This window comes from Haliotis asinina, chromosome 15, assembly GCF_037392515.1.
Source record: "Haliotis asinina isolate JCU_RB_2024 chromosome 15, JCU_Hal_asi_v2, whole genome shotgun sequence".
Taxonomy (NCBI): domain Eukaryota; kingdom Metazoa; phylum Mollusca; class Gastropoda; order Lepetellida; family Haliotidae; genus Haliotis; species Haliotis asinina.
In genome coordinates, this window is record NC_090294.1 from 45935142 (window position 1) to 45958784 (window position 23643).

Consider the following 23643-nt stretch of genomic DNA (forward strand, 5'->3'; position numbering starts at 1 on the left):
AGGGAACAACATCGTCCAGAAGCAGAGAGACGCATTGTACAGAGAGGCCTGCTGTATGAGGTAGGTGTTTTGTGAACACAATGGAGTAGGTGTTTTGTAAATGCAAGGGGATATGAAAAATATTGCAGGTGAAAAAGATATGTTGTGATGCTATTAAATTGAAGGTATATTTTTCCCTGTGCGTTAATGATGCCTAAGTTATCACACTTCTTCCTCATTCCAGACTTGAACAGTTTCCAGTGTTTGAGGCTAAATCTACCAATGATGACGACTTCATTGGAGACCTTTCCTTCACCGACAACAGTCCTGATGATAGGTACGTCATAATAAATTATGAATTGCTTCTATATTAGTCAACACATTGTGTAAATACCATTGCAGTACGTAGTGACGTGATCACATCATAACTTTGGCTTTGATGTTTCAGGATTGAGACTCCACATTCCTTCCTGCACGATGACTTCATCCACGAGGATGAAGTACTGGACATTCCTACCTTGAGCATCCTGTCTCCCTCCCGAGCCTCTCTTGGACAGGACTATCCCAATGGTAATGCCATCACTTCTTTCTCCATCCAGGACCACGATGGGGACAAGCCAGCCAGCCATGAACCCTTTCCTTCAGAGTACGTCTTCAAGAGGGCGTGTGGACCTTCCTTTAGAGTGTCTTCGGAATTCTGGCACATCCAAATACCAACGCTGCCATCAGACATGGTCGACTACAAAGTGGAGGCAGATGGTCTGACTGAAATAGTCATCGGTTCAGGATGTTTTGGGGAGGTTTATGCAGCAACGTTGACGGTGTCCCCTGGTCAGAGTAGAGACGTGGTGGTTAAAGAGCACTTCACAGACAAGACAACACAGGAGTCTATCGCAAGCGAGGCAAAGATCACCATGTACCTTGAGTCCACAGGCTGTGTCCCAATCTGTTACGGACTACTGAGTGACGAGGAGGATGGCTACAACATCGTGATGGAGTATGTTGGAAGCGGACAAACACTTTATGATGTAATGCGCGAATCGGAATTACCAAGATTACACTGGCTAAATATCGTGTGCCAGCTCGTCAGTGGACTAGATAAAATTCACAAAAAAGATGTCCTCATCAATGATATCAAGTCAGACAATATACTTGTGGACATGTCTGGTGAACTGCCCTTGGTCAAGTTCTGTGACATGGGAACAGCGTCATACAAATCAGGAGTAACCTACAGAGGAGACATGAAGAATTGTGTACATCTAGCTCCAGAGGCCTGCGCTCATGCCGAGACAACTGCTGCATGTGATGTTTTCAGTCTTGGCAGGGTCCTGAAGAAGATCCATGGCGTCTCCCAAATCTCCACCTTGTTGGTAGTTTCTGACATGTGTATGGCTGAGGATCCATCCCGTCGCCCAACTCTCGAGGCTGTAAACCAGCTGTTGCAGGGGGAGTACACAAGGGAGCTCATGTTCCCTACTGTAACCGTGCCGTCACACGGTTATCTTGATTCCATTGAGGAGGAATCACATGAAGAATCTGCTGGATCTATACTCAGAGTGAACACACCAGTGGACGAGGACCAACCTACAGCTGCAGGTCCTGGTTCTGCTGAAGTTAATGGTGCTGTGTCAAGTGACAGTAAATCAGGCAGCTGCAGCCGAAGAAGCAGAAAGAGCTTCAAAGTCTCGCCATCAAAAGACAAGGCTTCGGTCACAACGATAAATGAACATGAACTGGGTACATCAGTAGCTGCAGCTGATCCTGCTGAGATCCAGGAGATCTGTTCCATTTCCATCGACCATGTGCCACACATCGACGTCGCTATATCATCTCACAGACAGACTGTATCAAGAGTGAACATGACAAAATGTGTCATTTCCTCTGCTGAGCTCACCCATACGTCTACTGTTGCTTCCAAGTCATCACAAGAAAAACCTGAAACATTATTTAGCGATACTGAAGCAGCAATTTCCAAGTCTGTACAAAGTGGACTTACAAGTGTGACTGACATTGTGGATGTTGCCACTTCCGGGTCTGTAGAACATGGAAATGGAAGTTTGGACACTAAGCCACCAGTGGAAAACTGTGAACTCCCTGCTGCCTTTAGTTCCCCGGTTGGATCATATGGATACTACGTACCACCTGTGCCTCCATCTTCTCCTGCATCATCATATGCATCCTGCCTCCTCCGTGGGACATCTTCGTCCTCAGAACTGTCCCTTGCTGCTAACTCACTCATGTTTTCCTTCAACATGGACACTGCATCTTACAAATTTCAAACATCCCGAAGTCATGCTCGTGATGCTTCATCCGAGACGTTTGTTGATGCTGTCGAGGGTCACTCTGATGCTGATGCCGACTCTGGGGAGGATCACACTGATGTTAATGAGGCTGCTGCCGTTCCAGTCGTTGATGATGTAAACAGTAACCCTACTTCCCCTAACCACGAAGCTCCCCACGTGGCGGAGTACCGCGCTCTGTGTCAGGCAGAGCTGGAACTTTACAACAAGTTCTGTGAGGACACATCAGTGTACGAGGATTATCTGCCCTTGGTCCTGCCATTGTTGATGCTTCCTCTTGGATACTTTGGATTTATATAGACATATAGATGGGGTTTAGACATTTGTATAAAGAGGATATATGTATATATATGTTTTAAGTCTCGGAAGAATGTGATTTGATGGATATTTCCTATTTCAACTGTGATGCATATGTATTACCGTGTTATGTTTGAAACCCAATCACAATGAAAACGTGGTCTATTTTTGAAAATGTCATTGCGAATCTTAATTGATTAACTTTAATCTAATATGGTTTTACAAATGATACACATTGCTGATATTAGTCAAAAAGAAAAAGAAAAAAAAGTTTACGAACTTTGAAGTACATCTGTGATATTGTGTCCGGCGATTTATGAATGGGGACATCTGTGATAAATTGTCATATACATGTACATTGTGTAACTGTATGGAAATTGTAGAACTTGAATACAATGCTCAGATATTTAGAATATTATACTGCTATTGTGCCATTTCTAATGTTTTATCAATCTTGTCATTTGACAATCCAAGTTTTCCAATACATTGATCTTTATCTTATTCAGTCTTCGTGTCATTTTGTTTACCTCCACAAGCAACCCATGTTTGTCGTTAAAGTCGACTAACGGGACCAGGTGGTCATGTCATCGTATCCCAAATTCGCAGATCGATGCTCATGCTGTTGATAACCGGATTGTCTGGTCTCGATTATTTACAGATCGCCGCTAATTAGCTGGTATATTGCTGAGAGCTTCGTTAAACAACAACTACACCAAACACAAAATTCATTGGCTATCACTTACACTCGGCTAACAAACGTCAGACGAACACTTTAACACACGCACACACACGCGCACACACGTACTTTCACGGAGACACTAGAAGAGAGCAGTACAATATATCACCCTTTACATTATTAGCACGTTCACAAAAACACTCTGCGAGAGACGTTTTATTAGATTTATATTTATTGTTATCATTGTTAAATTGTAGTTGTGAAAACTCCTTCCCACTTGCGCAAAGACGAAGGTAGTCCTCACTGGTCATGAACACTTAACCACTGCGATTTTTTATGCAGTCAACACTGAGACGCGCTGATATGCTTAGGATGTTTAGGATTAAACTGCTGGAACGACATGCAATGGATTTCTTTTGATCTTACTTTTTTCTGAAACTATATATACTACAGGGTTTGAACTACAGATTTCTCAGTCTGTTTTCTCACCGGGACCCTTTTCACTATGTTTTTATCAGAATTATACATATATTCAGAGACTAAGCATTAGTCTGCTTGTTCCATTGTTTTCTAAACGAACAGGTGTTTCTATTTATGTGTCATCAGAGACCATATAACAGATATTATATGGTCTCTGGTTTCATACATTCAGGTTAATAAAAAAAAATCTACTAGCGGCTTACTAAGATTAATAAGTATTAGAGTAGCCTCCCTTGGTATATTTTCCGCGGGAACACGTACATGACGTTCTTGACATATTTTTAACACGATAATGGACCAAAGTGAATTTGAATCCGATCGAACTAAGAACTGCATCATAAAGTCAGAGGTTCCAGAGATCTGCAGGACGGAACCATGCTGCCTGGGGATAGACGAGGCTGGGAGAGGCCCTGTTCTGGGTAAGCATAGTGAATATAGCAGTGAATTGAAAACACAAAACAATAATGAATTTGAAGTTTAGAAGATTCATGACTTGACAGGTGATAATAAACAAATGTATAACTCTAATTAACGTTATATTAATAAGTCTTTAGTCTATTTATGAACTCCACACTACAATACAAAAACTGCTTTTTAGTTGTTTTTTTCCAGTAACCGAAAAAAAAGCATCAGCATAAAAGAATCGGAAAAAAGAATCAATTTATCGATGAAAAACAGAAACAGGAAAAAAGAAGAAGAATCAGTTCCCACGTTTATTGTTGAAATAATGAGCCAATATCATAACAAGTTCTGGAGGCGTTCGTTGACTGTGACGATGTTAGAGACTTTTCTTTTCTTATTCTCCTGATTCTTTTTTTCCTGCAATCGTCAAGCAAGGCTTGGTCTCTCTAGTCTAGAACCATTGTGTAGTTTTCCACACTGATGGATGGTGGTGACCAACAATATTTACAAATTGATTGTTCCATCCTTCACAGCCATTACTCATTCGTGGATCTCAAACTGACATGCTTTACTCTTATATAGATCTATTGGTACCGCTATCAAAACTATTGTACGTGTATTCCAATTAATCTCCAGCTAATCTCTTAAAATATGCTGACTGTAGGCTATTTGATAAGCTGACTCTTTTTCCGTGATTCTCATTTTCCTTCAATCTGTCTTTCTCATAGTGACCTATTGCAGTCAGTGTTACCTAGATTTTTGACACAGTTTTTTTCTCAAAATGCACAAAGGCTTTTAACTCAATCAAAATTAAGAAAAACTTCATATGAAATACAGTGTTATTCTCTCTTCTCCAGGGCCAATGGTGTACGGGATTGCATACTGTCCACTGTCACAACAGGAGAAGCTGAAAGAGATGGGATTGGCAGGTGATATATGACAGCTGAATTGTTTATGAGCACACATTATCCTTATTCAAACTGTAGGTCCATCTTTTGATGATATACAGAGATGGAATTTAACTAACAAGCCCAAATACTAATATTTAACACACAGTACCCTAAAAGTGTTTGAAATATTTCTGCCTCAGAGGATACTTTTCATATTTAGAATGTCAGGCTAACAGGATGCCAATGTTCATGTCCTTGTGATATGCAGAGTTGCTTCCCTTGGGCAAACCAGGTTCTGATTTGTCGGCATTACACTAGTGCTCATATATTTGCCCACTTAAACCAGCATTCAAAATACCTTCCTGTTCGACCTTACTGTCATTTTCAGCATGGACTGCTAGATTCTCAAATGCACCTGCAAGGTGGTGGGTTAATATTTAAACATGTATATGAATACATTCATCATATTTCAGGATAATAAATCATTATTAATTTACTTGTAAAAATGAATGATGAATTCCATTTGGATGATAAACTAAGTCGCTTGTCAAATGCATATTATTTGCAAGTAGGTTAAGTTTGGTTAGGGCTGGCAAGTTTAACATGTAACCAGCCCTGAGATCTGGCTGAAAATTTTGGGAGTTTCATACCCTGCTTAAAGCCATGAACACTGGTGTGATACTGACAGATCTAGTTGTATCATTGTAAATTCTGGCTCCTTTCACATTATGCTGGAACTGGAAAAGTGCTGAACCTGCCTCATTATGTCCAATGAGAGATGCTGCAGATCATGAGCTTATGTGCCTTCATATTTCCACAGCCCACATGATTTATTTTTTGGTGGGGTGGGGGATAACACGGCAGAAAAATTTCTGCTGTGTCAGTATATGGCAGTAGTCTGTAAATAATTCTGGACTGGATTGTCCAGTGATCAATATAAAAGTATCAATCTTAAAATGAGGATAAGATGACCACATCAGCAGGCCTGTCCACCAGATCCTGTAAGTCACCTCTTACAACAAGCATGAGTTGCTGACGACCATTTCCACCTGAATTTTCAGGGGTAATACAGCATATTAAGAAATAGCATTTGTTTTGTGAAGTGGAGGACCTTTCATTTGTTATTGTTTGTTTGAGAATGTTGTGCATCTCCCAAACACTTGTGGTTTTGACATTTTTATTTTCAGACTCTAAGACATTGTCTGAGGAACAGAGAGAATCCATGTTGGAAAAGATAAAGGCTGCGCAAGACACAGTGGGCTGGATTGTAGAAATCCTCACACCCACTTACATCTCCAATAGCATGCTTCGAAGGTGATCCTCAGTGTATTGCTTCAGTAAGAACTCACTTAGATAGGATTATGCATTCAACCATTGACATATCTGGCTGACCTTTCCAGCAGCCTCTTCATCATGAAGTGTTGATTGTTCTCAAAAGTCACTTCCTTTTATGTCTGAGCTTATGTCCAGAGGATAGGCTCGTCTGGTTTTCTTGCAGAATATTTCAAAGAGTTATCTTAACATGGGCCTCCAGTTTGCCTTAAACGATATTAATGCTGTCATTGAAAATACTTGGTGTCTGTACATTAGACCCAGAACATTCTACATCATTAACGTGGTTGATTGTTACGGTTTCAGTGACATTTATTCTCATTTCCTTGGAGAATATGCAACCTAAACTGTGTGTGAGGTGTTAGAAGGTTATATCTAATCCTGTCAGGTACCCTTTCACTGCTGAGTGAACGGACACCTGTTGCAAAGAAAGTCCTTATTGACCACCACATGTGGTGCAGTGGGAAGGTTGGTTGATTGAATGTCACTGTTCAGCACGTGGCAATGTTCATGATACTATTTATTACTAGTTTAGCTGACACAGGCCTGTTTGTATACAGGACAGCTTGTTCTTGCTTCAAATAAAATTTAGAAATTGTAGTTTTAATGAAAGTTCAGACCTGAATAATTTTTGTGAATCTCTGTTGATACTCAAATATTGCTTTCCAGGACCAAATATAATCTGAATGCTCTGTCCCATGACTCAGCAATTGGCCTCCTACAGCGAGCCCTCAGTCTGGGAGCCAACATCACGGAGGTAATACTGTCTCACTAGGGATTGTTGTGACTCTGTTAATTATTAGCGTTGGCCAGGCAACTCACTTAATGGTTTTATGCGTCTCACAAATGTGCATGCAACAGAGTGCACTGTATATATTTACTTTTCTGAGTGTTTGGTTGTGTCTTTCAGAGCATTTATATGCATCATTTCACCCATCTGTCTGTGTGATCACTGATTCATTCCAGACTCTAGAGAAATGTCAAAACTTGCAGTTCTCTAAACTATAACTTCACAATACTCACTTATTGCTTGCAGGGACCCCTAAAATTAATAATCAGGTGTCACCATTTGCAAGTCTAGGTAGAAACCTGCCACAACCTTCTGTTTAGAAAATGTACAACATTCAGAGCTCCAGATATGGTGAATATTTGCATATTTAAATATATATCACATTTGCTCATTTAATTACAAGTCTGGGTCTATAAAAACTTGCATACTTCACTAAATGAACTAAACTGGCTTACGAGGCGCTTGAACTCTACAACAGCGTTAGTGAACATTAAGCAGTCCCTATATATACATATAGCTATTACCACTTCACTTCCATGTCAATTTTTTGAAAATGGCCAACTATTTTGCAATATTAAAATTATTATAAATTATGAAGGTCTATTGAGAAGCATTTATGTTTATATCCTTAAAAGTGCAAAGAAACCCTGTGTAAAAGTACTCAAGTCTTTCAGTCTAAGTAAACTTCGTCTCAGTGTATTTTGTTACACTACACCACTGAGTCTAACAAAACCTAGTAGAAGGTCGCGTCAGGTAACCTTTGAGCTACTTATAACTGTCCAATCAAACGCAAGGTGGTTAAATAGATTTAACCAATCAGACAATGGCTACTATTTAGGGATCGGAGGGACTTTCAAAATATTTAGTTCACTGACACAGATCTCTCCACAAATAAAAATCCACATATAACACAATCATTTGACCTGCAATATGAACTTTTTGGGGTTTCTGTTGACATATTTATTTCCCCAAGGTAACATCCTCGAATATTGTCAAAAACACTATTTTCAGCGACTGTTTACTCAGCGTTGTCATGGCAGTACGTACGCCGTGTGCATCACCCCGAAGCGAGCGTACGCTAAATAGCATTTGGAATCGTTCGGGTATGAACCTTTTCTAGATAATAAGTTCATAAGGGATGTGTGAATGTGCACTTTTGCGATTTGGTAAGCTGTGCTCTGATTGGTCAATCTGAAAGGTTACCTGACGTGACCTCCCATAAGGTTTTGTTAGACTCAGATGGTGGAGTGTAACGAAATGTACTGAGGATAAGTTTACTTAGACTGCAAGCCTTTAAACTAGTGGGAGTATACACAATGCTAGTTTTTCCTCAAAAAGGGCCATTACTCATACATAAACAGACATGAGAGTAAATACCCAGTTGCTTGAAAAATTATATGGAGCTCTGACACTGAACACACTACTTTACTGCAGACATCAGATTATATATGCTCAGATGGTCTTGGTTAGAAAGAGATTTGGATGTTCGCAACTAAATGCGTTATAGGAGAATATGATTTTTTTTTGTAATGTTTTAATCAGTAAGAGTATGTACATGCAGTTATTCCTATGAATAAAAATAATATATCATGAAATTGAAACATTCATTCCTAAACAAGGACACACATTTCAGTATTGAAAGCAAATTATGTTGTCACTCAAAAGTATTTTTGCATAACTTATTACGTGAAACCCTTGAAGTGTCTTAAAGTCTTAATCAGAATTGTTCCTGTAGTCAGTGCTTGATTGGTAATCTAGAAGTTGGTGAGTTAGAAATTAAGCTTACAATGTTACATATGAGTCACAACTTCTAGTTTATTGTATGGAGTTACATTTCAGTGTAGTATCTTACATTTTTCACTTGATAATGGTGTAAGAATCTATTTGGAAATGTCTCTCCATCCAGTAAACAAGAAGTTCTCATCAGTAAAATTGTATGCTTTGTCATTGTTCTCAGTATCATCTCATATTTTATATCTTAATACTGCCTCTGAGATTGAATAGGTGTCTCTGGTCATAAGAAATGACCAAATGGATCAGTTGATCAAGCTTCTGATTTCTTTGATTGTGTGCCCTTGACACTTGACCTTTACAGTGTAGATCATTTTGTACAGTGTTCAGCACTACATTAGTTACTGGACCCCTTCCTATAGCTTTAATATTACTGAGTGTTGCAAGAAACAATAGAACCACAAAAGTTTAAGTGATTTGATTATTGAGCGCAAGATAATGTATGCTACGTTGTCTGTTGTTGCAGGTGTATGTTGACACAGTGGGAGACCCTGCCAAGTACCAGGCGAAACTGAAAGATATTTTCCCCGACATTGACATCACTGTTGCTAAAAAAGCTGATGCCACCTACCCGATTGTCAGTGGAGCCAGTATCTGTGCCAAGGTCAGTGAACTAAATATTGCTTGGAAACATTGGCTATTATTTAGGAGATAAACATCATGTGTTGGCAATTTCTGGGTGTTATTGTGTATTTGAAGCATTGGAATTCATTTGGAACCGACGGCATTAAATACTCGATAACACCCAGAAATTTGCCAGCACTTAATGCTTACTGACATTGTAAACAAAAAGATAAACAAAACGCCCCACCTGGCTTGTACTGTCTGTACTCATTTACTTCGAATATGGGCACAGCACTGAAGTGTCATTGGCTGGCCATTTCAGTAGGTTCCCATGGTAACATCGAGAATTGCTCAATTTTTGTGTTGTCATTCCGACTTTGTCACAATATGATTTGAAAGATGTCACCACTACTGACGCAGTGTGCAGCAAATAGTCTCGCAATTTCTGGGTTTCAAATACCATTTGATCACATTTTTCAACCAATCAGATTACAGAACATAGTGACTTTGGGTTTACAATAACGAAATACCATGGTTGAAGCCATTGTTGAGAGGCTAAATAGTTAAGAGGTGGCAGTGCATTGAATATATGACTATCTATGGGCATGGAAGTGTGTGTATCTTCTGCTTGTCTGGACAAGTGGTGGATGACTGAGAAACTTTGCCTGGTCAAGACATGTGAAACCCATCCTGGCCTTGTTTTGACTTCATAATAAGCCTAGTGCCAGACAGTGAAGGAAGTACCATAGTTTAGTGACGGTATGTTGCAATCAGGAATCAAACCACAAACTTGCCACTGACCTTGGTGCCGTTGTACAGAGGGATCCTATCACTGAGGTGACTGTAACTTCCATACCTTAAGAAAGACCAAGGTAGTCATGGTACAAAGGTTGTTTTGTACAACAGCACCCAGGAAGACTATTCACTGCATTACAGAGGTCAACAGGAGCAGACGGTCTCCATATTATATTGCATACCTTGTAAATACTTACGTGAAAGTGTCTCTCATAGATAACCCGTCTGCTTTCTACAGATTGCCTTTTTTGGTTCTCAGAAAATTGGCTTACACACAGTAACATACAGTATCCATTACTACTCTCTAGAGAGAGAGGGTTTGTCTGAAGACATTAAGATAAGTAGAGAGGTTGAGATATCAACTACTTAGGCCCTGATTTAACATAAATGTATCACAAGAGTAGCTTGCTATGTCAAGTTTGACTTCTTGCTCTGAAGTTTAATATATTAATTAAAATGGATCTGCTCATTACCTAGAGATGATGTGACATGTTCACAGTCAAAAAGGATTTGAAAAGGAAAAGTCACAGAGATTTTGAAATGGAATGACAAAGCAGTTAGGAACATTGGGATATGATATGCTGATGTAGGCGTAACAGCCATATTGGAAATGGTACTTACGGCCTTTATGATTTCATAACAATTTTAATGAAATTTGGGTTGGTATTAGTTGGTAGTTTGTCTAAAATTTAGATAGATTTGTTCATTTATTGGACTTTTGACAGGGTACATTATCGTTCTTTGTTTTTTTCACAAGCAGAAGCGAATAGATGAGGGAGCACGATTAAAATATTGTCTGCCCCATGTTGTCAGCTCTCACTGACAGCAGTGAGACTGTGAGGGACATTTATAGCCAAATTGAATATCTTCAGAAATGATCAGAAAACTACATGTCTGGGGAAATATTTTGTTGGACATTTGCTTTTGACTGGCATTTTCATTCATAAAGTCAGATTCTTTCCACTTGAACACTGTCAACAAAAGGAGCTTATTATGCAATGACCTCCATCCTTCCATAAAATGTCAGAAAATTGTGAACTGATTTATCAGTGGCAGATGTTTGATGTTATTTCCAACAATAATTCACCTGACAGGAAAAGACGTATTCAGTATGAGCAATATATTCGAATATAACTGCTAATGGAGTCTATGATACTGTCACTTGTGTTTCAGGTGGCACGAGACCAGGCAGTTAAGTCATGGCAGTTCCGAGAGCTTTTGGGGAAAGAAGGACTCGAGTATGGATCCGGGTATCCTGCAGGTGACTTTCCCCCCTGAGAATTTGTTACACTTTATGAGGAGTATATCTAATGTGCAAGGTATATGCTCTCAAAAATTTTACATATGGTGAGACTGTCTACTAAATGGCTCAGGTAAAAGGATTCAAAGATGGAACTAGGGTTCCCTTTCACATCAGGGAGATTATTCATATTGACATGTTAACTATCCAACCTCCATAGTATACAACATGTGAATGTGCATCAAGGAAATACGGTGACATGATCAAAAACTGGACAATAATGCTCTCATCACTTAATATATAGTATTTTAAAGGCCTCACAAGTTTCAAAAGCTTTGTCCATATTTCCTACATGTGTAGGAGGCATATACACAGGCTTTCCGTTGGGGTGTATTTGTTGGTTTTTATTAAATTGCCGAAGACTGAGTTGCTTTGCTGGAAGCAGACAAAATTAGTTTGTCAGCACTTGACTTCACTAGCTCCAGCAATCAGATTGGCTGAGACATTACACTGAATGAACACTGACTTCTATGTTTCTTTAAAAAAATATTTTCACTCCTTTTTAAAGTTATTGTTACCAAGATCTTAGATGAAAGACATTTGAATCTACCTCTCCTTTTCATATGTGCTTTTCTTGTCATCTTATCAACCAATTTGAGTGTGCTGACAACCCAATTTTGTATACTTCCGGCAACTTGGTCTTTGGCGATTTAGAAAAAAACAACAAACAAACCCCCACAGAAAACATGTGTATTAGAATCCCAAATGCATAGGAAATGTTGTGAGACCTTTAAAATAGGATAGGATTAAAATATATCGATTGATATGTGCATAATTGTCCATTTTTCAATCCTTTCTGTTAAGCACCTTTATGTGTTACAGTCACGGGGGTGGGTGGTAAACTAGGGCCCGATTTCTCAAAACAAACTTAAGTTTTTACTCAAATTTCAAACTGAGTTTTGACAAAATGAAACAGCTGACTTTTAACTTAAGTGTATTTTTAAAAATATGAAGCCAGTACACACTTAATTAATCTATCCACCAAACTCAAATTCTCTTCTGTGCTGGAGTTTAATATTTATATCAGTTCATTCTGGGAAATTCATGTTCCTGTGTTTACTCAAACTTCAGTCAAAAGTCAGTACTTAAAGCTTATCGATTTTCTGATCCACAGTGGGGGCCTGTGCTCAAGTAGTGTCAAATGTATGTAGTATAAGTACTGTGGTACGTAGTTTCTTGTGACTCGCATCATAATATGCATTTCTGATTCATGATCTGTGTTGGTAATGTCTTCCCGGATTTGTAGATCCAGGGACTAAGAAGTTTCTGGCAGAGAACATGGACTCTGTGTTTGGATTCCCAGACTTTGTCCGCTTCAGCTGGTCCACAGCTGCCCAGATGATTGAGAAGGACTGTGTTCAAGTCAGATGGTATGAAAGGAAGCTTGTCTTCAGGGTTTTACCTTGACCTTGGAAGGCAGTGGGCCTCAGAATTCACATAGTGTCCCATAAGGAACTTAATAATGTCAACATGTTATGGATATCAACTTCTTCATTGTCTACACAACATTTCTGGGTGGATGAAGGAGCAAAGAATAGTGAAGAAACAATTTGTAAACATGTTGAGATCCAGGACCTTTTGTCCTTTACCTAAATGTCTCTGGAGAACCTTAACGTCTATTGAAAGATTTGAGGAGTAATTCCTGGTCAAAGTTTGATACAATTATGAAATACAGTTGCTCTACCTACTGTAGAGTGAAATTAAGTACAGTTTTAACCTGCACTACTACTAAAAATATTGCTTCCTTTTTTTACTCTGAACATGGCAGGTAGTGCAGACTGTGTTTCCTTTGAGGTGACAAATTTAATACTTGGTGATGAATAAGAAACAAAATGGAAAACAAATGCAAAATGTTTGAATTAAACAGTGAGGTCATTCATAGCTATGGTGTTCAGTGTTTGTGCAATGGTTTCAGTTGGACTGATCACACAGGATGTGATGTATTTCCTGTTGTGCATAATATTGTCATGTCAGCTGAATTTCAAGGTCAAGAGCCCTGCTGACGTGAAAGTAATCATGTGCACTTCACTTACTGGTAGTAAATGCTTGTGTCATAATCATTTCAGTTACAAAATGAGATTTGAAGCTGAGATGGCTTTCAAGTGTTCCCTATGAAAAATGTGGTTTGAATGATACTAATCAGTACGGCAGATCATGATACCATTAGACCCACTGTCAGGGTAATTTTTTTCTTAAATTTGACACCTTATTTGAATCATACATTGAGAATTGAACAAGGAGAGATGTCATCAATATCACCCGTCAGTGTTCTGTGCCAATTTGTTTTAATTCCATCAATGCATTTATGTCCTGAAAACACATACCACATTAGGCTTCCCAATCTGTAATGTTTTGAGAAAATCTGTAACCATCATCTCAGACTGACAGCTCAACCCAATATCCGCCTCCTACTTCATGGCTTGAGATAATGACTTGTTCACAGCTGTTATTGAGGACCCAAACCTGTTTGATTCTTGTGATTGTAACTGTATGAAAATATGGCTGAAACAAAGTCCTTTGGATCCGGATCCGGATTCAGTTTCTGAAAGCATCAAAATATTTGTAGTATCTATTACCATCATGTAGTTTTGCATGATTTCAACTGTTTTTCAGGGAAGATGATGATGAAGATGAAACCAAAAGCACAGGCAGTGCATCCCTGTTGTCTTTTTTCAAGAAGAAAACGGAGGACCCACGTCAACAGAAACACAGGTTCTTCAGTGACAGATGTCTTACACAGGTCACAGCATTGTGACATCCACACCAGCCATAGACTTTGAAATACGTGTACCTTTCCAATGTGTTTAGGGCAAACATTGAGAAACTAAAAGTATTGTAATCCTGATAATTCAGGCCATACTTGTAAATAAATCATTTGAACAACCATATTTTTCCCTGGTTTTAATACTGCAAATGATATCTACATGAAACAAGCGACTTTTTAATAAATCACAGTTCCATACATTCAGTGTTGCAATGTAACAAATGGGCAATGAGTAGAATGTTAGGTACATCTTCAGGTAGTTGGACATACAACAATAAATAATGACCACATTTAAAGAATAACTTACAGATGCATGGTCAGATTTCATTTTGGGAAAGTGTCAACACATTTAAAAATTGCTTTTGCTTCATTTTTCGTTTTCATTCATTCACGCTTGAAGCAAACTACTACTCTAAAAACATTCTGCAGCTACAGGTTTAAGTACATTGTCACGGTTTGGTGGAACTGCTGTGCTCTGGCACTTGCACATCAATTAGGGCAGGAAATTGTGCGTGATTCTCATGAAGCAAAATCTGCTTGAAGCCATCTATGCACGTTTGATTTGTCCTTATTGCTGAGAAGAATCACTGTCCAAAACACTGTAAGTTACAGAAATGCCTAAATAAAAGAATTTGGTTAAAACAGATCAATACACCAACTCAAACAAAGACATAATCTCAAACATAAGATGAAGCCTAGGCTGTCCATTTCATTCAGTGACTGATATGTAGTGAAATGGTTGTACATTATGGCGTCAATTTCATGGTCATGATTATCTGTAAATATTTGGTATGTAAGACTTTGGAACACTAAAATCAGATCTATTACTCCAATACAATATCTCTGCATCAAGACTTGGCATCTCCATAGAAGGTTGTCCCCTTTACACTTAATCAGCATGGAGGCTTCTGAATTCTAAATATGAATGGTCAAAGTTTCCAGAGCAGCACTGGTTATTTCTCCACATGTGAACATTGTTTACTGACTTATTCTGAGTATTCAAATTGGTTCATATGCCAGGATGCAGTCATCCAAAATCTCCTTCCTTTGGAAATGATATGAAAACTTAAGTCATGAAAAACGTCCTAAAGCCACGAATCTCTAGCTAAATAACTTGATATCTTAAGCACCCTCTAGTTTATGAAGACCATGGCATATACACCATATATGGACTATCATCAAAAACATACATGAGTTCTGCATTTTCTTCCTTAAATTTTCAAATCAGTTTAAGTAATGGAAGCTGAAATGCCTTAGTAAATTCTAGCTGAAGAACCCACAACCTTTGTTAAATTTGGGAGGCACACTGCATTTACTGGGCGATACCTCTCAGAGGGGTGACCAGAGGTCTACATGCAAAGATATCACAATGGAATGAAAGATCATATTTTAATGAGTTTGAAGGAGTAACGGCATTGCAAATGTAAGTCTCGCAGGCATCCAACACTTAGGCCTTGCCAGTCTGACAATCTGGAATTTTACCACTGAAACCAGTTCATTATATACAATTTTTTGTATGTACAATTTTATATCTCCATTGGATGTTCAGAAGACTGGTCCAGATCACTCTTGATCAGGGGTTCAATACTGATTTAAAAGTCACATGCCAAAGGGCAAGTGATTGCAAGAAAGTCGCTTATCCTAATTTCCCAATTGCCCTGATTTCTTTTATCATTTGAATCATGATGTAATTTTGACAAAAATAAAATCAACATGGTATTTGATGTTAATGTTTACTGAAATATTTATTGAGAAGTGATAAATAGCAAAGAAAGATTACTTTATTATCAGTGAAAAATTTAATAGCTACATTTTGAGCAGATATGAAATGAAATCCAAGTGTATTTGCAGTTTGAAACCATAAGCAGCAATTATCTAGTAGTCCTGGGACAAGTAAGATACCATTATTTGATTCCCTGGAATAAAATCAGACTTGCCCCGGGTGTCACGCGATGAGATGTTTGAACCCCTGTAGGTGTGGGACTGGAATAATAAATCAAATATTTGAACTACTGCTGATATTATCAGACTGGCAAGGTTCAAACAGATGAAATTCTCTCTTCAACACAATAAATTCACACAATAACTTATACTCAGAGACATATACACACTATTAACACAGTACAGGTTAATTCATTCGGCCATGGTCTGCACACTTTACCAAGGTTTAGTGGAATAAAACTTCATACACAGGCTGAGTATGAACAAGTCCATGAATACATTGGGAACCATTATATGATTCCCAAAGACTTACATAATGAACTAGGAAATGATCTACAAACGAACAGATTAAAGGTTACCATGACAACCAGTAATGTACACAAAAATAAAAAGGCAACTTGTGTGTACAAAAGATCAGATATGAGACAACTATTTTATTTTACTCAGAAAAGCTGTCCATGCATGAATATCTGACATACTCTTTCACCTAGAACAAATTCAACATTAAAAATATGAAACAGGCTCTTTATAGCACTTGCCCTGCAAAGCAACTTTCGTATTAAAAACACCCCATCAAAAGAAGGAAAAAAAAAAAAAAAAACTTAAACAGTCGCAAAGTGTGCCCCATCACAAGGCATGGCAATGCACAGATGCCCAATACCACCACTTTGCCTATGAAAGCTTGACAAATTAAGAAACAGTCCAGTTCCATCCACAAACTACAGATATTCAGATGAGATGAGAAACACGGAGAAGACAGCATCCACCCATCCATCCATCCACACACAGAAAAAAATCACAGAAGTTATCTACCATTCTGTCCATTCCACTCAAGTCAGCAGTGAGCAGAGACGGAGCACATTATTCAAGTTTATGTAGAAACATGTTATCATTTTGGGATCATTTTTTTTTTTCTTTTATGTTTTTTGGACAACATTGTCAACAGCTGCCCGGGACACACACAAGTACAAATAATGGCTGAAAGACGTCCGCTTGGAAGGAATTCCCTATCATTGCTGTCCGTCATTCTGTCATTATCATGGTCCATTGTCCTCCATGCCTTTCTATACCCACTCTATACCATCAGATCCGAGATTTGGCAGGTATCCTTGAGCCTGAAGCTGTCTGCTGGGCACAAGTTCATGTAGCTGCTGCTGACACAAGTCTTTTGTGTCTGATCACCAGCCTCCATTACATCAGTTTCCAATGGCAAAGCATTTGTTTGACAGGATAGATTTAGTCTTAGTAAGTCAGCATTACGAGCCTGAAAGAAGCATGCATCATTTGGATACGTAGGTGTAGGTTCTTTGAGGTGATTTACCACCTTCTGGCAAGGGTACGTTAAGAAAGTCCCAGATGAGAATGGTATCGTCATGAGAACTGCTCACTATCTGGAATTCATCAAACTGGAGCCGGAATACACGTCCTGAATGTTCCTGCAAAAAACGCATAAATTACAAGATATCATACCTGTGAAATTGTTCTTTGGGTGCACAATAATATGGTGAAAGCAAAAGACAAAAATTTTACTTCAAATATAGAGGATCAGAATTATGGTAACTTTCATATCAGTGCCACGTGAATTTCAAGCAAAATTTTCATGATTAAATAGACATACATTAACTTGAATAAACAAGTAAAAAAAAAAAAAGAGGCATTTAATGATCACAATGGAAATGGTCAGAATCACATTTTCCATCATACACCTATGATGTATGTCACAATGCTATCCAAAATACGTTGGGGCATCTATCAACGTCGGGACCATCAACCATCACATGGTGATTGATGCCAGGCAAGTCATCGCTTGATAGTGGGATGTTTTTTTATCTATTTACTCAGCCCCCTTGATGACAAGTAGTTTCTCACACAAGTTATCTCCACTCTTATATGGTTATCCACAAAAACATCTATCACTATCAGCTGATTGTTCCTTATCATTATACCAACAAGACAGCACTAAGAAAAATTTTGCAATTTTTTAACAATACATTTACGATACACAACCACTTACTTCCCTGACATACACACAACTTCCTTGTCATACAATCACTATACTTCGTCACTGAGACAACTACTTCCTGGTCAAATAACCATCTACTTCCTTCATATTCACCCACCTACTTTCTTGTCATACAACTACCTAAGTATATATGATACACTACCATCCACTTCCTCGCCACGCAACCATATCAATATGTACTTCTGTCATACAACCACATATTTCTCTGACACACCCACCTTTTCCCCTGACACACAACCACCTATTTCCCTGAAAACCATCTATTCCCTGACAAAACCACATATTTCTCCTGTTTCCCTGACACAACTTATTCCTTGAGCCAGTGCACCTATTTCCCAGACACACAAGCACCTATTTCCCTGACACAAAACAACCTACACCCTGAGTCAGTGCACCCATTTCCCTGACACACAACCACCTATTTCCCTGAGCCATTAGAGATCTGGATGAAGTCCCAACACTTTAGTGTGGGTTGTAAGAATCAAAACTAAATGCCCGTTGTAACAGCTGGAAGTTTGTTGACAGATGTAAACAAACAAAAAACAAACCTGCCTCCCTGGGTTCAAGATACCTGTAACCTAGATCTGATGGAGATTTGATGCAACATAACAACAATTAAATCACGGAGTAGACTGGGAAACTTTCATTTACTGATTGATTACCCTTAACAAAATTTGTTTTTGCAATTACCAAAAATTCAACAGACAGATTGTAATGGCATGTACAAATGTCTGTCGGTGAATTCATCATAGCAACTCACCACTAAAGTTCTGAGACAGAGAGTGCCTGCTGGCGAGCGGGGATCCAAAGCAGCTTGCAAGTCCCACACTTTGATTTTGCTGAAAGAAAATGAAAAGTTCATTTCATACTGCTCATTCATATATATTGGATCTGGACCAGACAATCCAGTGATCAACAGCATGAACATCGATCTGCACAAGTGGGAACTGATGACATGTGTCAACCAAGTCATAGCCTATCACTTGATCCTGTTAGCCCCCAATTACGACAAGCTTTGTCGCCTTTAATGCCTAGTATGGGTTGCTGAGAGCCTTTTCTACCTTGGACCATCACGGGTCTGGTCGGAGAAGACGAATGGGTTGAGTGAGTGTGATCAATCCCTGATAATATGACTCACAACATCAGTGTATTTTCTGGGCCATGCTCCAAACAAAAAGGTCAAGGTCACACAGTGTGATTACTGCCAAGTGTGTCGCTAATCATCAAACAAAACTGCGTCAAAAACAATCAAAGATCCTGATTTAATAACATGTAAATGTAACACAAACTCATTAACAGAGTGAGCAAACAACAATACTTGACATGAATTCAGGTAAAACGTACAGTCTGCCAAATCACAACATAACAATTCAGGCTGCCAAGTACATCTGTTTCTACTCACCCATCATAAGCTCCACTGACAATCCTCTTCCCATCGAAGCGGATGCACCTGACCAGCTCCTCATGGCCCTCCAACACCCTGAGACATGCTCCATACTCTATGTCCCATAACCTGAATCATACAAGGAACTGAGTAGGTGAACACACATCAGGCTTACAGTTTAATCCACAAAAGTAGCAGGGTTTCGTTTGCAAAAACGATCTGGTGTTGACTTAATCAACCACAAAGAATTGTTGCAAGTTCTTCCTGAAAGGTATTATATCAGGGTGATAATTTCAAACACTATACTGTCAGTTCTGTCAAGAAAAATGCATATAATTAACAGACAGAGACCTGAAGAACCATGTCACATTTCATGACTTGACTGCTTGTTGTCCATTCCAGTTCCCCGTAACAAAAACAACAGAAGCTACTAGTGAATTATCAAGGTGGCATAAATAACATAAAACACCTGAACAGAAGGTCAGGTATTACTTAACCTTGTCCTATATAACTATACAAAAAAAAAACAACCTAAAAAGGAAGCTTATGTTTTAGAGTTCAAGCTCTCCAAGGACAGTAAAAGGATTTCAAGGACAGTAAAAGGATTTCAAGGACAGTAAAAGGATTTCAAGGACAAAACTGTAATTTCAAGAACATCATCTACCAGACACTTCAGTTGACAACATTGTTTGATTAGGGTGGAACTGCTATGTTAACAGGCAGAACAATTTCTGGCTAGTGGTGAAAGTTGTTACAATCAAAGTTTGCAAACTGCCTGCACTTGTGGAAATTGTCAAAGACAAAGTATGTCCCTATAAATAAATACAACGTCCCTATAAATCAATACAACTTTTTCAAAACCCTGACACTTTTGAGTTAATGGACATATTGACAGAAATTTCAACCTGCTGACATGGATTGGGCGAAATTTGAATATGACCCTGCAATTTGCTGTTTCAGGTTGTTGGTGAAATCAAGCCCTAGCAGGTGTTTGTCATTGGTGTTTGTCATTTTTAGCAAATTGTTAGGTCAAGTCAAGGCCAATGACACCCAACATTTACACACAACTCGTAAAACTGTAGCAATAACATGATGAAGAACACCAGTAACAGTCTTCTAATACACTACCCAAGTAAGGTACTGGTATACAACATTCTAACCAGCACCTTTGTGCATGTTCCATTACAAACACTAGGTATGGAGGTATGTCCTCATGTTCTTGAGGTCTGCGTCAAATGGAAGGACCTCTTCACTTACGATCACTGACCACATGACAAAGACAATCAAGCCTATTTCAACTTTGTTTGCAGTGACTGTGTGTACTCACCGTATGGTGTTATCTGAACTACCACTAACAACTAGTCTGTCCCTGTATTGAAGGCAGGCAATACCCCTCTTGTGGCCATTTAGTGTCCGCACAAACTCACAGGTAGAGGTGTTCCACACCTGAAACATAAAATTAACAACAAACTACAGAAAGTCAAGAAACATAATCATGTGTAATGTTTATCAACTGTAAGGGAAATCATAACACTGAAACTTGGCACTGCTGGTCACATTACATTCCATGGGATCTTTCTTGCCTTTTTCTGTGCAAGATTTTTAAAGCTCTGTTGTGACTGAACAAGATAAGGAAATCTGTTCTCAAGCACCGAGTATCATATCTGGGACCCTCTCAGAATTCTAGGCTCTTCCCTATTGCTCTTCCTGAAAACGTTACAGATGGAATACCAACACTTAAGCTCAACTGACTAGTCTTGTTGAGCTAACAAATGAGTAAATACATAAACATGCTGTGGCTGATGTAAAGATCTGATGTACACAAACCTTGATTGTCCTGTCTCCAGACGCTGAGACAATGTATTTTTCATCAAAGTCAACAACATTGACAGCAGCTCGGTGACCCACAAGCACTCGCCTCAAGTTGATTTCCGTAGGGGACTGCATATCCCATACAGCTATCGAGCGGTCCTAGTTAGAGCAATTCCATTCAGATTAGAGGCATTTTTCACAACAATGTCATACAAATTGCACCCTTTTCCCACAAAAATATCCACTTATTTCACACAAACATTTTAATTTTTTTGTTTTGTTTTTTGCGGCCAGAAGCAGGAAAGCTGATTTACACTGCCACTGTGTCAAAGAAAATTCCCTGAGCCTTGTAGAAGATAGATCTACCTCTTTCATAAACCATGCCATCATAAGATCTTCACCTCTACTTAGCATTCTACCATGACTTCAGTAAATACTGGATTGTGATTGGTTAATCAAAGTCATTCAGGGGAATATAATCACATCATATACCCCTGATTTTCCAACACTTTAAGTATTTGTTTAAAATCTGAATAACACGGTAATGGTAGAATAGAGATAAACGTATTGTGTTGGAAAATCAGTGGTATAAAACAAAATTATAATAGCTATGCGTTTGGTTTTAGATCAAATTTAGAGCTATTATACTTTCGTTATTTACCTCTGATTTCCCAACACAGTATGTTTATCTCCTAAATATACACCTAATAGAACATTTCATTCGATAACTGAAAAATTAATGATGATAATTAAGGACTAAGACAAATCTCTTGCAATAATGAGTATTTCATTGCCTGGTTTTAGTTGACTTAAACTTAAGCATCCAGTGTCTAAATCAAGAAGGTTACTTAGGTCCTCTGACCTCATCCAACTGTAATTTGAATTTAAGGACTCTTTCATCTCTCAGCACTACATCTAGGACAAACTCTATTGCTTTTAAGCTGGATTTCAACATCAATTCTCCATCCAAAAGCAAATGCGTTCAGGAAAAGAGACTGACCTTTGAGCAGGTGACCATGATGCCATCATTGAACCTGAGATGCAAGACAGCCTCACAGTGGTGGATCAGTGTGTTAAGCATCTCCCCAGTCTTCACATCCCACACTCTGTAACAGGAGACATTGTGATTTGATGTAAACATTCAACAGCATTTGAGCTAGTGAACTGGATGTAAAGCTGCTTTGCATAATATCTGACCTTTTCCATGCACTGATACAAAACAAACGTCACACAAACTGCAACACCACTTGTACCCTGTCCCCCAAATTCACAACCAAGCCTACCTGTTTACCAAGTTTGGTTAAGGAATGTAAAGTCTTCAAGACATGCTCTGGAAATGATCAAAACTTTTTCAGCCTGAACCAATCACTTATGCTCTTTTCAACTTAGTTAGTCATTATGCTACATTTTCAGCCTGAACCAATCTCTTCAGCTGTTTTCAACCTTATAGATCATTACAACGGATACTCTTTAAGTTGATTTTGAAAAATATATTACAAAATAGCAAAAGGAACCAGTTCACCACAATAACCTAAATCAGAGACTCTACATTTTTAGATCTCATCTCTAAACAACCTTGCACAGATTAAAGGTCACATGCAACCCAAAAATCCCAAACATGATTAAATCAGAATTATCACTTATTCATGACATACAATATGTATACGCTGCTGACTGTGAAAAACAAAACAAAGTTATAAGCATACAATTGCGAAACTGAAGTGCAATGTTTTGTACTTGGGTTTACTTCCTTCAAAACAAAGCACCTGGGATACCAAACCCGGTAGGAGTGGGTGGGTGTGCACTCAAGTGCAACAGACACTTTTCATTTGCTGCCTGGTTCATTTGCAGATATGCAGAAGGCTCATTGTGTGTATATAGAGATGATCTGTTTGGCATTTCAGAAGTATGGTGAGTAATAAGAAAGTAAGATTTCTTTTAACTATAACAACTTCTTTTATTGTACATGATGCAACATTTTGGTATGGATTCATACACCATTGTCAAGCGAGAGTGATAATGGCATACCTAAAGAATCCATACTGAAACATCATGTACAACAGAAGTTGTTATTCATATAGAGAAATTGGGTTTTGTAAATACATGTATTTGTGTTCGATCCA

General features: G+C 38.6%; 2 protein-coding genes across 3 annotated transcripts in view; one reads left to right on the plus strand and one right to left on the minus strand.

Annotated features, from left to right (window-relative positions):
- The first annotated feature begins 3949 nt into the window (after positions 1-3949).
- On the plus strand, positions 3950-14482 carry LOC137265321 (ribonuclease H2 subunit A-like). The gene is made up of 8 exons (XM_067800690.1): positions 3950-4151; positions 4992-5063; positions 6212-6338; positions 7026-7113; positions 9404-9541; positions 11470-11557; positions 12843-12966; positions 14210-14482. Exons 1-8 carry the CDS (start codon positions 4025-4027, stop codon positions 14349-14351), a joined length of 906 nt encoding a protein of 301 aa, XP_067656791.1. The 5' UTR covers positions 3950-4024; the 3' UTR covers positions 14352-14482.
- LOC137265318 (F-box/WD repeat-containing protein 1A-like) overlaps positions 14483-23643 on the minus strand; it is a 29274-nt gene continuing 20113 nt past the window's right edge. For both annotated transcript variants that reach the window (XM_067800687.1, XM_067800686.1), the window contains exons 7-12: positions 22521-22626; positions 21536-21679; positions 21036-21154; positions 19727-19837; positions 19085-19163; positions 14483-17737 (exon numbers count right to left, since the gene is read on the minus strand). In XM_067800687.1, coding sequence (XP_067656788.1) covers positions 17582-17737; positions 19085-19163; positions 19727-19837; positions 21036-21154; positions 21536-21679; positions 22521-22626 — 715 coding nt within the window. In that variant the 3' untranslated portion in view covers positions 14483-17581. The remainder of the gene's footprint in view (positions 17738-19084; positions 19164-19726; positions 19838-21035; positions 21155-21535; positions 21680-22520; positions 22627-23643) is intronic.

What these genes read in the sequence shown, in the direction of transcription:
- LOC137265321 (XM_067800690.1), top strand. Translation starts at nt 4,025, where the DNA reads ATGGACCAAAGTGAATTTGAATCCGATCGAACTAAGAACTGCATCATA. An exon ending in TGGGAGAGGCCCTGTTCTGG is followed by an intron (nt 4,152 to 4,991) that starts GTAAGCATAGTG and finishes TCTCTTCTCCAG; the next exon opens with GGCCAATGGTGTACGGGATT. An exon ending in GACTGTGTTCAAGTCAGATG is followed by an intron (nt 12,967 to 14,209) that starts GTATGAAAGGAA and finishes ACTGTTTTTCAG; the next exon opens with GGAAGATGATGATGAAGATG.